The 16,787-nt window shown below is 36.2% G+C and overlaps 4 protein-coding genes across 6 annotated transcripts; 1 reads left to right on the top strand and 3 right to left on the bottom strand.

Annotated features, from left to right (window-relative positions):
• Positions 1 to 975: 975 nt before the first annotated feature.
• Positions 976 to 2,736, bottom strand: LOC133731809 (uncharacterized). The gene is made up of 3 exons (XM_062159229.1): positions 2,472 to 2,736; positions 1,731 to 1,871; positions 976 to 1,382 (listed from the first exon to the last, which is right to left on the bottom strand). Exons 1-3 carry the CDS (start codon positions 2,697 to 2,699, stop codon positions 1,242 to 1,244), a joined length of 510 nt encoding a protein of 169 aa, XP_062015213.1. The 5' UTR covers positions 2,700 to 2,736; the 3' UTR covers positions 976 to 1,241.
• On the bottom strand, positions 1,853 to 4,997 carry LOC133731808 (uncharacterized). Of its 3 annotated transcripts, XM_062159227.1 has the most exons (4): positions 4,403 to 4,997; positions 4,108 to 4,248; positions 3,620 to 3,796; positions 1,853 to 1,871 (listed from the first exon to the last, which is right to left on the bottom strand). In XM_062159227.1, the coding sequence occupies exons 1-3, from the start codon at positions 4,628 to 4,630 to the stop codon at positions 3,650 to 3,652; spliced, it is 516 nt and encodes a 171-aa protein (XP_062015211.1). In that variant the 5' UTR covers positions 4,631 to 4,997; the 3' UTR covers positions 1,853 to 1,871; positions 3,620 to 3,649. The 3 variants fall into 3 exon arrangements, with proteins under 3 accessions (XP_062015211.1, XP_062015210.1, XP_062015212.1); XM_062159226.1 differs by lacking the exon at positions 1,853 to 1,871 and having other exon boundaries at positions 3,286 to 3,796; XM_062159228.1 differs by lacking the exon at positions 1,853 to 1,871 and having other exon boundaries at positions 3,286 to 3,796; positions 4,421 to 4,997.
• An 838-nt stretch (positions 4,998 to 5,835) lies between these two features.
• LOC133731810 (uncharacterized) lies at positions 5,836 to 7,092 on the bottom strand. The gene is made up of 3 exons (XM_062159230.1): positions 6,885 to 7,092; positions 6,587 to 6,727; positions 5,836 to 6,121 (listed from the first exon to the last, which is right to left on the bottom strand). Exons 1-3 carry the CDS (start codon positions 7,074 to 7,076, stop codon positions 5,978 to 5,980), a joined length of 477 nt encoding a protein of 158 aa, XP_062015214.1. The 5' UTR covers positions 7,077 to 7,092; the 3' UTR covers positions 5,836 to 5,977.
• Positions 7,093 to 8,619: 1,527 nt separating this feature from the next.
• On the top strand, positions 8,620 to 10,617 carry LOC133731807 (tropinone reductase homolog At2g29150-like). Its single transcript, XM_062159225.1, has 5 exons — positions 8,620 to 8,869; positions 9,127 to 9,337; positions 9,709 to 9,928; positions 10,028 to 10,134; positions 10,247 to 10,617. Exons 1-5 carry the CDS (start codon positions 8,790 to 8,792, stop codon positions 10,430 to 10,432), a joined length of 804 nt encoding a protein of 267 aa, XP_062015209.1. The 5' UTR covers positions 8,620 to 8,789; the 3' UTR covers positions 10,433 to 10,617.
• Positions 10,618 to 16,787: the final 6,170 nt, after the last annotated feature.

Raw genomic sequence — 16,787 nt, 5'->3', positions numbered from 1 at the left:
GGATGTAGCGCGATGTCTTTTCCAATTGGAAGACCTTTCGGTTGAGAGCTGTAGTAGCTTGGATAGAGTTATTGAAGCAAGCAAGGCAACAGAGAATAAGAAGATTGTTCTTCCAGAACTGAAGGACCTACTTTTGAAAGATCTTCCAGAGCTCACAAGGTTCTGTGGTAGTACTACTGGAAGTGTTACTATTGTTATTCAGTGCCCTTCATTGGAACACTTGTACTTGAAGGAGTGCCCACAATTCTCAACCTCTGCTTGGGATTTCCACAGCAAGAAAGAAGTCCAAGTCAATGATGGACAACACTTTAATAAGCGGTAGTGAACAGGAACATATGTAATCGTCTCAAAACCTCATTTGCTTTTCTTTACTAAACGGCCTTGGCCATCCATGTTAAGATGGATGATGGCTGGACTCCTTTTAATATCTAGGTGAGAGTTCTAGGAATGATATAAAGGGAGAGGAAAATGATCTGAATTGTACTTGATCTTATTGAATTGCTACAAGACAGAGTGGAAGAGAATTTGAAAACAGGGGTCCTCGTGATTTGTGATCCATTATATATTTACATATTTTGGGATAGAGCTTGTTTTTGGTGTGCCCTATGGACATTGTCACTTTAGAGTGTAGAACTTACTACCTTCAGCCTTAATGCTAGATTGGAAAGCTGAATTGAGTTGATCAATATTGGTTTTCTGGAAGTTCTGGTATTCTGCTTGTATTGAGTTGTTTAGGTTTGTTCTGAGGACTTCTCGTCCTCTGTTGTACTTTGACCTTTCTCTAATAAATCTGTTTCCCCTAAAAAGGAAAAGCAAAAATGGACTTCTTGGTTGCATATATTGTATCAAGTACTTGATCCATAATTTCTTGTGAAACCTAGGGTCCAGTACTTTGTAACATAGAGACTTAATTCCAGTACTCACCAAAGAAAAAGAAGAAGAAACACTTTATTAAACTTAACGTCAAGCAAGTACTGAATAAAGGTCTAATTTCTCATCAAGATTGAACATGTTTTATTTGTCAAAAGACTCAAAACCAGGTAATTTATCAATTGTTACATTTGCAACTTACATGTATGAAAAACTCTAATCAATGGCATGTTACATATATTTGAAGAGGATTGTACTATCCAGTTGGATTGTATTGTGCTAAATACTATCACAGATTGGGTTTTGTATGAGTAAATAAATTGTATTGTTATGAGAAGTCAAACTGGATTACCAACCTATATAATAAGGCCTCAAAGTTTAGCAGCAGGACGAAACATTGAATGTCGACCTTCAGCAACAACCTCTCCAGTTGCTTTGTTTCTCAGAATCACTATTGCTCCAGAATATCCTCCTCTTCGTCCTAACCTTTGAGAGGTGATCTCTAACTCATCCTGCAATTTGACATAAACAGAAAAGGATGTTATTTTTCTTCAGAAATATCTGATTGGAATGTCTCTGTTATAGACAGAATTATCCAAATGGAAATCACATACCAAACAAGCATGACAAGAAAGGTAATTCCCATCAATAAAAACACAAAATAATAGCCATGGTGCAAAAAAAAAAGTCTTCAAGATTAACAACTAAATGTGGCAAATACCAAAGGAAACATTTACAATCGATTGAAATCCAGATTAAAAGTGATTTTTAGACACATATTCAAGAAAGACTGTTAGACGTGTATCACCAATTCAGTGGCTGCTATGGATCACTGTATATGTCGAAGAAGGGTTGCTTACATCAAGCTTTGCCTTTGACATGTAGGAGACAGATATGTCTACGGAAACATTCATAGGGAGACCGTGAATATATGCTACAGAAGCACCAACTACATCAACAAGGTTTGCAATTGCACCTTGGGCCAAATTTCCAGCTCTATCCTGCAAATAATGAAATGAAGCTCAATTATAATGCTCTCTCAAACATGGAATATAAAGCCTTCTAGGTGGAGAATATAGTAGTATCAGGCTATTGGTTAAACTAATCTGATATCTCAGCTAAGTTCATGAATGCACTAGTGAGCTTTCTTTAAGTTGTCATGGACAATTCACTGTGGTCTTTGACTCTTTGTCCCCCCTTAAGTACATGACATATTCATATAATCAGCAAAAATCTTTAAGCTTTACAAAATTTCAAATTCCAATCGAATATTTTATGCTGTATCATGTATGGAAGAAACTCAATAGTTAAACAAACAATCCTTGACCCCAAATGAAAGGTATCCATTTCTCTTAATAACCTGAGATGGACAAACTGCCAATGAACAAGCAACCATTTACAATGAGGAATGGCTCCTCAGATAACCAAAATAAAGGGTAGAATCAATGAGGACAAGTATGTTGACCTAGATATAACTTCACGGTAAAAATACAACTACATAAATCATAACAGAACTGATTTAGTGTTCTTAGAAATCAAAACTACGATTGGAAAAAAAATGGAGCGAGAGATTTAAGATATGAATACTACTCAGTACTCACAGTGAGGCGGGGAGGGACCTGAAGAGTACAGACGACGAATCCGGGTTGGGCTCGGTCGACTCTGATGCCTCTAAGAGAGAACATATCGTATATGCTCGACTCGCCGGGTCGCTGAGCCGGCACGACGATTCTCGACACGGCCTCTGACTCGTCCTGGCTCAGCTCCAGAGACTCTTTCGCCTTCTTTTTCATATTCACGTCCTCGTCTTCTCCTCCAATCGGAGCCATCTCAAGACTCGCTTTCCATAACTACCAACTAACTACCTAGGGCCTACACTTCAAATGCCATTGGCTGTTTCTATACCCTTTTTTTTTTTTTTTTTAATTCTTCTTTCTTTGCCAGGGTACCCCCAATTTTGACCCAAGTTTACACTTTGGTGTCTCTAGCTTTTTTTTTGTTTAACATCCGTCATCATCTTTAGTCTAAACAAGGTCGGCCTTGTTTGTGAGTGAAAAACATGAGTTTGAACAAGTTATGTTGTTGATGTGGAGTGTTTCTATACTAGATTAGATTAGTCGGAACTTTCCTTTTGGTCCTTGTTAGATCATATTGAACTTGATTGTTCTGCATTGTCTTCAGTTTTGTCCAACATTTTAGGCCTAGTTTGAAGAGTATCAAAACCAAAGCAGAGGATGTAATTAACGGTTTGGACTGATGGTGATAACGGAATGAAACAGCAAGGACGAAAAGCAAGTCATGTCAAAAACACACTTTGAAGTGGATTTATGTTGCATTAATCAGAAAAGAAAGATTGGCTTCAACTTATTAGGTTAGTTAAAACAAATGCAGAACTTTCAATAATGCAAACATGAATTGTTGCCAAGAAAAAAAACAGTACTGCATTAATTTTCATGATCTTGAGCTGAAAGATCATGTAAAACCACAAGATTGCACTGCTTCAAGTTTGATCTATATCTTAGACTTCAAAGAAGCTTTTATACAAAGTCCTGATACGACTTTAATAGTAATCCACAATGACCCTAACTACAGATATCGCATACCATATAAGTTGGTACTCCAGTTCGACTGCATATAGGTTGGTTAATATTGGAGATCTGAACTGGAGTAATCTACACCATATCACATCAAACAACCCAATAGTAATCTATATAATATCACATATATGCAGTTGAACTGGAGTGCCAACCTAATGCTCTTTCATATATGTGACAAGGTCTCAAAGTTTCGGAGCAGTGTGTAAACGAAACATGGAATGTCGACCTTCAGCAATGATGTTCCCAGTTGCTTTGTTTCTCAGGAGCACCATTATTCCAGTATAACCTCCTTTTTGTCCTAATCTTTTCGAGGTGATCTCTACCTCATCCTGTAATTTGACATCAAGAGATATCAGATGTTTTAGTTTAGCATATCTGATCAATTTGGAATGATACAGATCATATGCCTCGCCTGTTCAGACACAAAACTAATGATAGCCACATAGCATAACTGATCTCTTAACATTAAGAGAGATCAGATGCGACGACATGCAAGGGAATGAGCCAAGCGTACCAACCAAAATCAGAAAATGATAAAAATATGATTTAGGGTACATCTAGGACGTTTGAACATCTACATGTATGACCAAACCATTCAGAGGAGTGCTATGGACCATGATGTTAAGGAAAGGTTGCTTACATCAAGCTTTGCCGTGGACATGTGCGAGATGGATATATCTACCGAGACATTCCTAATGAGACCACCAGTATAAGTTACATATGATCCAACTACATCAACAAGATTTGCAATTGCCCCATTGGCCAAATTTCCAGCTCTATCCTGCAAACAAAAGAAACACAGTTCAACATTTCAGATATCAGATTCATCTTTTCTCTATCAGAAACCAAAAAAAAAAAAAAAAAGTTTTCGATGGATATACTATTGTGTTGTATTCAAGTATCAAACGAAAAAGGATTGACATATGACTACTCACAGTGAGACGGGGAGGGACCTTGAAAGTACAGACGATGAGTCCGGGTTCGACTTGGTCAACTCGGATGCCTCTAAGAGCAAAATTCTCATAGAAGGTCGACTCGCCAGGTCTCTGAGCTGGAATGACGATTCGCAACAGGGCCTCTGACTCGTCCAGGCTCAGCTGCATACACTCATTCGCCTTCTTTTCCAGACTGGCTTTCTGGTCTTCTCCTCCATTACGCTCCATCTCTCAAAAATGACACTCCTTCCAAACGTGGCTATTTAAATACTGGAATACTAGATTGTTTATCTTTTGTTCCACTACAGATGAATAAAGAAAGACTCGATTCTTCAGTCAAAGTAAACATTGTTGAACGAATCAACAAATTTGTATCTCTAGTGTTTTCTTTCCGCTTTCGCTTGAGCTCATTTCCACTAACTTTTTGGTGTAATAATATTTTTCTCTGTAAATGAGGTCTCCAATCCACGTTACTTTTCTTAAGATTAAGGAAAAGAAATCACAGTAGAACATCAATTTACGAAATAGGGTTCTCCCGGTGAATCACCGTGCACTCACACAAATAGAACCAGGGGTAGATGAGAAAATGAGTGTGAAACTGACTATAGTGGGAGTGTATAACAGTATACGTTATTGAAGCTATACAGACAAAGCAGACAGAAAGATAGCTTCCTATTATCCAACGAATGAAAGAATGAAACAATAGTTAGAACTCCTTCATGTATAGATTGCGACCTGAGGCTCGTAAACAGCTGATATCATCACATATGCACAGCCACAAGAAATAAAACAAGCAAATCATTCTTCACCCTAGCAACGATAACTCAGATTAACAATTATAGAGAAATCTTCAGCATAATCTGATCCAAACTCGATTGTGTAGTATATCATCACAAGCTTGTCCGTAATTTCCAGTATCTTAGCAGAACGGTCAGGGCCAACCACAAGTTTGTACTGCTTGGGAGTTTTCCATCACTTCAAGGCAGCCTTTATACAGAGCCTTGATACAACTTTATTAGTAATCTGTAAGGTTCCTAACAACTAAGATACTCCGCCACTGATGCTCAAAATGATACACAGCCCTGTAATTAAATTCACATAATAGAGATCGAAAGATCCTGGAAATGGAATCAAACTTGAAGTTTACAAATGCACTGCAGATTGACTTTGTAAAATTATATGGGGTAATGATTATAAACCATGTTTTAAATAAAATAAAAAACCAGTTTTTGTTGGACGAACTCCCACATGGAATTAATACAAATCCTTACGTGACTCCTTAACTACTATATTAAGTTTGAGACCGAGACCAAGAGAATCACCCAATAAAGGTGTGGAAATTAGCAATCAAGATTGGGGAGAACTTAGGAGGCAGGCAATATACAATGTTGGGGCGAGAAAGTAGAACAGATATACACCGTTTTACTAAAGACTTTTATTGCCAAAGATTCTGAAACTTTATTTCATCAAAGAAAAGAAAAATACTACAATGAGATGAGATTCAACCTATTCATCCAGGAGTTCTCTCTAGATATAGTTTATAACTTTATATTTACAAGTCAAAGTGAAAAGGACTTAGAGTTTGCTAGGATGTCTACCGAACAAGGAATGCCGACCTTCAGCAATAACCTCCCCAGTTGCTTTATTTCTCATAAGCACTAATGTTCCAGAATAACCTCCTCTTTTTCCCAACACCTTTGAGCTGATCTCTAAATCATCCTGCAATTCGACATCAAGAGATAAACACACATTATAGACAGAAACATCGAGTTCCAAATCACATACCACAGATCACGACAACCAACAAGTAATGAAGGTAAAATCATACAACTGCAACTACAAACACAAACTCAGCCAAATTTTGAAACTAGTCTTACTTCCCATGCTAAATGAATAGAAACAGTCCCAGAATACCGTAGAGAATCAATCATCATTCCAGTACACAAATTGTGCAAATAAAAGTGTGAAAGCAACCATTTCTAACAAATCAAAACCAGAGTCAAAGAGGCAAAATCAGTTACAAATTAGCCGAGTAGATTCAATAAAAGTCGAAACATTCTCAGCAGCATTGTTGATTCCTATTCAAGAAGTCTATCAAATCCTACACATACATGTATGACCAATCCAAACCCACATAAACTTCAGATAGAAATGGGTATATTCTGATTCTAAAGCTCTGCTTACATTAAGCTTGGCAGTGGACATAACAGAAATGGACATGTCCACTGAAACACTCATAGGTAAACCCTCAACATGAACTACAGCACCACCAACTTCATCAACAAGATTTGCAATTGCACCATTTGCCAACTTCCCACTTCTATCCTGCAAACAAAACAAACCAAAGTTCCAGAATTGCACACATTGAGCCAACAATTTCAGCGATTTCGAGTTAAAGAACCAATTTTGATGCTCTCAATACAAAAATTCAATCAAATATCGATAAATTAATGGAAGAGATTAGGGGTTTTGGATGACTTACGGTGAGGCGGGGAGGGACCTTGAAGGTACAGACGACGAGACCGGGTTCGACTCGGTCGACTCGGATGCCTTTGAGAGCGAAATCCTCGTAGAAGCTCAACCCGGAGCCGACTGGGTGAGATGGAACGGGGAGTCGAGACACACACCGTGACTCTTCCTCGCTCACCTCCAGACACTTCTTTGCCTTCTCCATATTTGCCTTCCCTTCCCTTCCTTCCTTCCTTCCTTCCTTCTTTGCCGATTCACTTCGACGTCACGTGCTGTTAAGGAACTGAAAGCCTGAAACGTCAACCAAAAATAAAAAATTTTAAGAGTGTAGACGTTAATAACATGGAAAGTTTTGACCGGAACAAGAAAAAGGGAAAAAAAATGCAAACAATGTCTGACATTTTGACCTCAACCCAACATTAGTACCTAAAGCTGTTTAACCCCATTACAGCGTCTGCTAGGTGACATTTTTTAAGAGTATTTTCGTCTTTCTCATGTTTCTTTTCTCCAAAGTCTATTATTTTTTGTTCTCCATCTCTGGCTGATCTGCTAGCTTTTTGGTGTTGATCAGTACAAGATCGACGTGGTGCGACCTCGCTAGCACCTCTGGATGAAGTGTTGTTGCTTCGTTGGGGCCTAGTTTTTTTTGTCCGAAATTTTTGACTTTTTCAAACCTTACAAGTTTCATTTAGTGAACCTCTCTGGGTTTTAGTCTTCATTTAAGTACTGTGAGTCCAAATTCTCTGTTTTCTCTTTGCATAAACCCGACCTGAATTTGGGGAAGTTTCAAAATTCAACCTTGAATTTCTATAAACGTCTTCGTGTTTTAGCGATGGCGGAAGAACCTATGCATTTGAGCTTGACATAGTCAAATACGCTTGTAGGTTAAATGTTTATACCTTATTTCAATTCACTTTTTAGATTGCAGTGAGCCCCGCAAAGTCATTTCAGAAGACATTTATCACGTGTCAAACATAAGCGTGTTTATTAAACAATCCTCCGGGATTTCAAACACAAAATCCTAGAGAACATCAGCCCAACAACCAGGTCTATACTTTGGGCCTAGATCCAACGCCTAAAAGGTTCAGGCACCCATTTAGTTCTAGACACCCAATTTGATTTGCGCACCTATTCTTCTTTATTGCTAATGATTTCTGTCAAAAACAACACGGTCGCTCGCTGCACTTGCAGATTGGTGCACAAAGGTTCTTGCGGCCGTGTTTCGGAGAACAACATCTCTCACCACCGCCACTCGTAGAGCATAGCATCTCGACATCGCCTCTACAATTTGGAGGGTAACCTTCTCGCAGCCTTGCTCTGAGGGCACAAGAAACGTGCCACTACCATGATTGAACTGCGGCACCGCTGCCACCCGCATCTAACATGATCCAATCATCGCCTGCAAATCAATCCCTCTTAGCCAATCGCCACAGGCCTTAAGCCTTCTCTACGTGGTCGGACCTGACTCGAATCATCCGAAGTCGCCTTTCTTGCTCTCATGTGCCGCGCCACCTCCTCCGTACTGTAGACGATTTTTATTAATATTAGCTTTCATCAGAATTATATACTTGGCAATTTATTAATGAAGGTGACACTTTCTGTGTTGTTGCACTTGAGAGAGTATTACAAGCGACCGGTAGAGGATCGTATGACGTTTGTGTGGACAGAAACAAATTTGACAGATCAAGATATATATATATATGAAAGCAACTGATGACTGCAGAAGAATAAGACAACATCCCGTGAACTATATATCTTCACAGTTCCACACCACTAGTGAATATGAATCATAGAAATTACCTCATATTTCAGACCCAAAAAAAAGGAAAATCAATAACCCTTGCTTTCAGTACACTGACATCAAACTCGAATCCTCCATATATAGTGCTCGAAGCAGCAGAGATCTAGACAAAGAGAGATGGCTCAATATGGCGGAGGAAGAAGATGGTCTCTTGAAGGAATGACTGCTCTCGTCACTGGTGGAACCAAAGGGATTGGGTTAGTAGGTTGCACACTTTCAATTTTCCTCATGTTTTGTTGTGCTTCAGTTCAGTACTGTTTGGTATTTGGGGTACTGTTATGGTTATTATATTTGTTTATCGAAATTTTGTTCGCACAGGTATTAGTTAGGTTCACTATAGATTATCATTTATTTCTGATGTGGTACACACAGAAACACCAACACATACGTGCATCACCAATTTGACAGCCACAAAATTAGTGAATTAGCTAGACCGTGCATCTGTTGTTTCTAGGTATGCAATTGTTGAGGAATTGGCCGGATTAGGTGCAAGCGTACATACTTGTTCTCGGAATGAAACCCAGCTCAATGAATGCTTGAGTCAATGGAAGAAGAAGGGTTTTCATCAAGTCACTGGTTCAGTATGTGATGTGGTCTCAAAAATCCAGAGAGAGGAACTAATACAGAAGGTCTCATCACTGTTTCATGGGAAACTTAATATCCTTGTAAGTATTTCAATCATCAATCTGTTGAAAGCAAATACAACCACATAGGGATCAATCTGTTGAAAGCAAATACAACCACATAGGGTTCAGTAGTAATAGCACCAAGGTAGTTTAACCCTATAATTATGACGAAGAAGGTGCATGTTTAAATTGCAAAAGCAATATTAGATATATTGTGCTTTCTTCTACATCATTGAATGATATTTCCTCGCTTTGTCGAGGTTTTGATTAAAAAAAAAAAAAGTCTAATAGTTGTATGGTAAGCATGTGATGGGTTTTACCTGATAGGGTATAATGATAGATCATCTGAGATTAGTTAAAAGAAGATACAAAAAGAAACCCAAATCAACTTGTTAAAATATATTTTGTAGATAAACAACGTGGGAACTACTAATGCAAAGCCAACAACTGAGTGCACAGCCGAAGACTACTCATTTATCATGAGTACCAATCTTGAATCTGCTTACACTATGTGCCAACTAGCACATCCTCTTCTCAAAACTTCAGGAGCTGGTAACATTATTTTTCTGTCTTCTGTTGCTGGTGTGGTATCAGTTGGGCAGGTTGCGAGTGTATATGGTGCAACTAAAGGTACACTTTTAATTTCCTTATATATATATTCCGCAAAATGTTTTACACCATAAATTGAAGATTAAATGTGGTTGCCGATCTCTTCTCTATTCAATTTAGGAGCAATGAATCAATTGGCCAAAACTTTGGCTTGTGAGTGGGCAAAAGACAAGATTAGGATTAATAGTGTTGCACCTTGGGTCACCAGAACTCCTCTTGCTGAATATGTAAGATACATTTGTAGATGAATGATTTCAAATGTACGTGTTTGAAGACCTTCATTTTCCACCTAATTGATTAAAGACACTGATTTATTTATTTATTTATTTTCACACGCAGATTTTGAATGACGAAAAGTTAATGGAGGCTGTCATCTCTCGAACCCCATTAGGACGTATAGGAGAGCCTGAAGAAGTGTCTGCCTTGGTGGCATTTCTATGCCTTCCTGTAGCCTCATACATAACAGGGCAGACTATTTGCGTTGATGGAGGGATAACTATCAATGGCTTCCAGTTTCAAGCATAATGAAATTAGATTTGCTCATGCATATCTTTATATATAAAGCCAAGGCCAAAGTACTGTTTATAGTTGGGCAAATTTTTAAACTTCTGATTTTGTCCTTAGACAATTTGAATAATACCCAACAAATCATCTGGCCTTTTATTATTATTATTATTATTATTATTATTATTATTATTATTATTATTATTATTATTATTTAAAAAAAAAGGGTTTTAGTATGATGATCTCTTCTTAATACATTACTTTTGGTATCTTTTTTTAAATTTTCGAATTGCCTATAGCCAATTTTCTTGCCCTACAGACCATCACACACTAAAGAAATTTTGTTGCTAGGGTCATTATTTTGTTAATTTTAAAGAAAAAACCACCAAAAGAATTAGAGATGACATTAAAAAAAAAATACAGTAATTTTTCTTATACGTTTTTATTTCACCATGAGAAAAAAAAATTGCACGTAGTAAGATTATAGCAAGCAAAGTTTTTTATTTTATTTTATTTTTTTTATCAAAATTAACAAATATCAAAATAAACGAATACAAGTTTGAGTGTATAAATTGTCATAAAATTATATCGAACACACTTAAACGATAAAAAAGACGGTTCGCACGTGAAAGCATAGTCCTTCCGCACGCGTGTTGGCGTGCGAGAAGGCTAGTATATATATATGGGCGAAGCTTCTAGCACTAAATAATAGGCATTAATATATAAGTGGGTGGGAAATTCTCATTTTTAGGGCAACCATTGCACAGGAGCGATAGCCAAGCCAAGCCATATAAAGGCAAGCAGACTTTTAGCAATAGCAAATGACACTTGCCTTCTGGAAAGTCCACCTTTTCCGAATGCCTTATGTCTTAGAATATGGTGAACACGGGTTATGTGTATATCGTTTATGTCAATTGTAGATCAAACTAAATCAATAATAATTGTCTTTTGAAGTCTCACTTTTTTGTGTTCCTTGTAACTGTTGGAAATAAAATTAATTTAGAATTATGTTGAGAGTTATATACAGTGAAAATAATGGTGAGTTAGTGGCTTCATAGGTTATGGGAGTTGGGAAGGTTTAAGGTTAGTGTAACGGTTTAATATTTATGTCCATTGTAATTGTCATACTTTTGACATTGTCTAGTATAGGCTTATATGAATAGGGTAGTCTAGTTGAATAAGGTGAGTAGATGATAGTATTTTGTAGAAGTTTTATCAAAGTAACTTTATTATCAGGTATTTTAAGAGTCTCCTCCATATCTCTCTTTAGGAGCTCTGTACGTGCCTCTAAGCTGTACATCCCTCCTGCATCATATCTCCCTATCCAAACATGCCTAAGATTTATTATTATTTTTTTTATTTTTATCGAGATCACACGATATCTTCAAAGACTTTCTAGGCCTAGAGACTAATTAGTACAGCGCTGGGTGGGTTGGGAGGGAAGGAGATCATGTCAAAACGCTTCCTCCCCCCTGGCCGCCAAGAAGAAATTGAGATTTAAACTTCAATCAGCGTTGGTGAAATTCGAACTCAAGTGTTGAGACTTTTATCAATCAACCCGACCACCTGTGATGGTTAAACATGTCCTAGATTTATAAATGAAGCAAAAGCAGTGACATGACACGAAGCACTCAAAATTCAAGATAAAGCTGTGCAAAGAAGGAGTTATTCAACATTTTTAATGATGTGGCGAGCTTTTAGTGGATGTGTGATGCCAACTAATCCTAGACCAGCAATCAGAAAATTCAATATTGGCTTTCGTTTGAAGCAAAGAAATTAGAAACCTAAAACTCTAAAAGGAATCAAGGATGGTGCTACAAGCAATATAAATAATCCTTGGGATGCCAGAATCAACTCTTACGTGCGAGAATCAAGCAAGAAGTTCAAGCAGAGAAGTGAACAGACGCCAGTTCGACTAGTTGAAGCCTGCCTCTCGACCAATCAAATTTGATAATTCCCACTTTCAGTCTTTGATTTTTCTGGTTTTCTTTTCTATGAACTATTTTAGGCGGCTTTCATTTTGAACCATGAGTAAGTATTTTCTTTGTAGTTTAGAGGTTTTTTGAAGCCGCGATCATAATAATTGTAAACATGCTTTGACTTTCAATTTTGCTTATTTTTATCATATGGATGAGAACTTAATTGCCATAATTTCATTTGATAAATTCTTTTTATGTCTGCTTTGGTGCACAACTTAGTATGCATCATTAGGATTTGAATGCTATGAACATATGTTGCATGTTCCTTGATTAAATAGGGTTTCTTCGGGTGTTCTAGAGTAGCAATTGTTGATTATGTATTCACATGTAATTAAGTTCCAAGGTTTAGAGAGACGCGTCATACTTGTGATGACTCAAATCTTATTAATGCTTAATGATTTCTTCTTGCTGAATCTAGATAAGCGTCTTCCTAGGTTACATGTTAGAAAATAGATTAAGGGCTAGTTTGGGATTGCAGTGACTTAAAAAAAAAAAAAACTGTTGCTGCTGTGTTGTGAAAATAATCAGCTATGAATTAAAACAGTTTCGTGTTTGGTAAATAATATTTTTAAAAGTGTTGTCAGTAGATAAAACAACTGTAGAGTGTGTTTTGATCCACAGCAGTTTCTAAAAGCAACCTCTAGGCTGCTTCTAAAATTTGCTGCCAGTGACCTATAACTTTCAATTAAAGCTGCTTTTTATTTATTTACCAAACACAATAAAATCTAAAATTTTGAACAAAAGCTGATTTTTTTAAAAGCGAAGCAATCCCAAACGGGGCCTAAGTGTAGAGTCTCTCACGTAGCATATATACAAAGTAAAAAAAAAAAAAAAACAATATGTTAGATTTTGATATTGAACTAATCTAAGCATCTTCATCCATAACTAAAAGAAATTAGATTGAACTTGGCTTGTTTGCATGATTGATCGGCTATGGATATTATAAATCCCTAACTCTTTTGCTTTCTTATTGATTTTTCAACCCTAAGCTATAATTTTTTTTTCTAGTTTATATGCTTTAATTTTAAATATCAACAACTTCCAAAACAATCTTTAACCTTTTGTTCAGGAATTAGATAAACTAGTCCTCTGCCAGATACACTTACTTCCCTTTGCTATAACTGACATCTTAATTGGAATCAGAAAAATAAACAGTTTATAATTTAGCTACCACAGCGAGACAGAAATAGTATAACAACTTATTATTTGAAGGATCATTACATAGAGCCTCGACCAAGAATTTCATTTCCCATAAATAAATTGAAATACGAATCCAAAAAAAAAGCACCGTAATTCTACAAATAGAGTAGCTGATGCATTTTATCTAAGTTATGACACCTCTTTAATTTTCTTAATCTTTTTTTAAGAGAGGTGATATATAAGTTTAACTTATTGTTTTAATCTTCTCCAATATCTTAAACTTTCTTATACCTATAGCCTACTACATATATACATGCACTGCATAATCGTACAGTACATGCATATATATTGTCATGCCCCGATCCCAAAAGTGTAGAGATCATAAAAGATATGACAACCATTTACAACCCAAGAAACAAAGAAAGTGAAACAAATTAAGCACTTCAAAAGTGAAATAAAAACGTAGCTTTACATACCACTCTTGTTGGTATGCACATACCTCCCAGGCGCAAGTATCGGAAGCACGAGACTCGTATCCCAATACACAAGCGAGGTAAGCTCCCACCCGAGGTTCCGGATATCCCTCGGGGCGATATCGGGAACCCCGAGCGTCCCACACCGAAAGAAACGGAACCAAGCTCCCACAAATCTGCTACATTAGGGTCATCTCCAACAACCCAAAGAGGTAACTGTTTATTATCGCTTTCCATTATCATTATCTTATAACGATACTGACTTAGGCATCGGAGCAGACCGATACATCCTGTGTTTAGCTGGATCCGATCCTTTTCGAGACAGCTGAAACAACTCTAGTGAAATATATTACAAACATACAAGAGTTAAACAGCATATGAACATGATCAAAACCCTTGCAGTAAGGGATAATGCCCTGTGGCACTTAACATCAAAACAAAGGAGAAAGTTTACAAAAGACAGAACTCCTAACACTCAGACACTCGTTCCATAACCCTGCCACCTAAGTATCTGCAAAGAAGAAGAAAATAAAATAAAAGAGGCATGAGCAACTAAAGCTTAGTGAGTAGCTAAACAAAATTAAAGATGTAAAGATTAACAAACGACCAATACTGAAACCAAATTGAGAAGTAAGAAAAATCTGAAATCATAAAACAAATCATGATCAACCCACTGGTATTAATCACAAAAAATCTGAACTCTCAACTAACAAGTTGCCACAGCGAACTCAAATGTAGATAACAGGCTTTCAAAGCCCCGAGCTACCACAGCTCAATGACCGTGCCACTAATCATGTTCACGTCATATGTAATGTGCACATTACATGCTGACACCACTCTCGTGCTGATTAGAGGATTCTAAAACACAATTAAAGCAATTCTCAAATCATGAACAAAAAACAATTGCAGCACAATAAAACCAACAAATTCACAATTCATATACCTACTGATTAGACAAATAACAGAACATATATTCAACACCAGAAACTTCAACCCAATACTCTAAAGTAATAATCAATAAGGAGATTATCAAAGTTCATAAATTGTTCGTTAACATAAATTGTTCGTTTGCAATCTTTAATTAATGAAACAACATGAACACGTACATTCAGTATGAAGACGAACATCAAAACGTTATGAGTTCTCTTTCTAATCTACTAGTATGTTGATGAAACTATGAAAGTATATAATATTAAAATGAAACATGCATGCATGGTTAGGACCATTTCTACAAGATATGATTATTCATCTCGTGTAAGTTGTACATGCACTTCTCGTTGTGATGTTAGATGAGATCTCAATTTAAGTAAATTTAAGATATGGTAATATGATATGTTAGCAAGAATTAAATTCGTATATTAAATCATAATTTCTAAGCACTATAAGTGAAATTTGGTATTTATTTTATTCAAATTCTTGCTAACTCGATCAATTAACATGAACCCCTCCATTTAAAATTAGACTTAATTATATCGCAGTCTTCACTTCATTAATGTCATTTGGCTTGAAGACAACTTCTTCCTAGTTATTGAGAAACATCATCAACACCAAGTATATATATATATATATATTAGCAGCTTTTCTGGAAGCTGAATTTTAAAGACAAATAATAAGCAACTCTTTCAAGAATTAATTATATTTTAACAAATCAAAGATTCTTTGCCATCTTGGGTTCTTAATTTCCTCATTGGTTTTGTATTATAAGCACATTATGTCTGGAAATGCTACGTTATAAACTTGTAATTGTTGATTTCTATGCTAATTGTGGTTGTCCTTACTAAAGTTGACTTCAACTGTGTGCAATTCCGCAAGTTGGAATTTGGAGTATGCATTTGGTGTGCTTTTGTCATTATACTATCTAAGACAATGTATATATGAAACTAAAAACCAAGACAATCTATGCAAAGTGAATTCTAAATTGTGGTAAGGAATTTCTTTTTTATCCATATCATTCACACTTATTCACTCTTGTTAAAAGAAAAACACATTATGTGTCTTCGTTTAAGTAACTTACGAAGAGGGAAGTGAGGAATTAGCAATTACAGCTCAATCATCATTTACTGTCATCATTGTAATTGATATTTCCATTATAATTCTCTCCATATATAAAGGGACTATCAAATGAAATGAGTAGACCAATGCTCATTTTACATTTACACGTTATCAGAAGAGAGAAAATAAAAAAAGGTGACCCGGCCCAGAAAAGAAAAAAAAAAGGTGACCTGGCCCGAAAAAGAAAAGAAAAAGGCGGCCCAACAAAAAAAAAAAGCAGGCCCTGCGGCCCACTGTAGAAAAGAAAAGAAAAGAAAAACAATAGAGAGAAAGCCCAGTTTTTCTCAAACCCAAAAACATCGCTACGCAATCCTGTATCAACACGCGCGTGCACTAGGATCGATTTGTTTTCTCAAAACCAAGTATGTTCTATTTTATTTATTTAATTTCATACTCCGGTATATTTAATTATTTATAATTAGAATTTTTTTTAGCATGTTTGGTTAGATAATATTGATCTTTTTAAGCATGCCTTGTTATTTTATATATGTTTTATTATTCGTAGAAATTTGAGCATGCTATATTATTGCTGATTATTATGTTATATATTTGTAAAATTTGAGCATATCCTGTAATTTATATAACTATCTCCTATAATTGTTTTTAATGTGGAATTCTAAAGCATGTTTTAGCAAGTTTTACTATTGCTTACTTCCCTATATAATTGTGATTTTTATATGCTCTGTTTTATTCATTATTAAACATGCTATGGTTATTCGTAATTTAGTATAC

This window comes from Rosa rugosa, chromosome 2, assembly GCF_958449725.1.
Source record: "Rosa rugosa chromosome 2, drRosRugo1.1, whole genome shotgun sequence".
Taxonomy (NCBI): domain Eukaryota; kingdom Viridiplantae; phylum Streptophyta; class Magnoliopsida; order Rosales; family Rosaceae; genus Rosa; species Rosa rugosa.
This window is presented reverse-complemented; position numbering and strand designations above follow the sequence as displayed.

Coding starts and splice junctions, on each gene's coding strand:
- LOC133731807 (XM_062159225.1), top strand. CDS start 8,790: ATGGCTCAATATGGCGGAGGAAGAAGATGGTCTCTTGAAGGAATGACT. Junction 9,929..10,027: donor TGTATATGGTGCAACTAAAG/GTACACTTTTAA, acceptor TATTCAATTTAG/GAGCAATGAATCAATTGGCC. Junction 10,135..10,246: donor GAACTCCTCTTGCTGAATAT/GTAAGATACATT, acceptor TTTCACACGCAG/ATTTTGAATGACGAAAAGTT.
- LOC133731808 (XM_062159227.1), bottom strand. CDS start 4,630: ATGGAGCGTAATGGAGGAGAAGACCAGAAAGCCAGTCTGGAAAAGAAG. Junction 4,249..4,402: donor AGGTCCCTCCCCGTCTCACT/GTGAGTAGTCAT, acceptor TTTTGTTTGCAG/GATAGAGCTGGAAATTTGGC. Junction 3,797..4,107: donor TGTCCACGGCAAAGCTTGAT/GTAAGCAACCTT, acceptor GTCAAATTACAG/GATGAGGTAGAGATCACCTC.
- LOC133731810 (XM_062159230.1), bottom strand. CDS start 7,076: ATGGAGAAGGCAAAGAAGTGTCTGGAGGTGAGCGAGGAAGAGTCACGG. Junction 6,728..6,884: donor AGGTCCCTCCCCGCCTCACC/GTAAGTCATCCA, acceptor TTTTGTTTGCAG/GATAGAAGTGGGAAGTTGGC. Junction 6,122..6,586: donor TGTCCACTGCCAAGCTTAAT/GTAAGCAGAGCT, acceptor GTCGAATTGCAG/GATGATTTAGAGATCAGCTC.
- LOC133731809 (XM_062159229.1), bottom strand. CDS start 2,699: ATGGCTCCGATTGGAGGAGAAGACGAGGACGTGAATATGAAAAAGAAG. Junction 1,872..2,471: donor AGGTCCCTCCCCGCCTCACT/GTGAGTACTGAG, acceptor CATTATTTGCAG/GATAGAGCTGGAAATTTGGC. Junction 1,383..1,730: donor TGTCAAAGGCAAAGCTTGAT/GTAAGCAACCCT, acceptor GTCAAATTGCAG/GATGAGTTAGAGATCACCTC.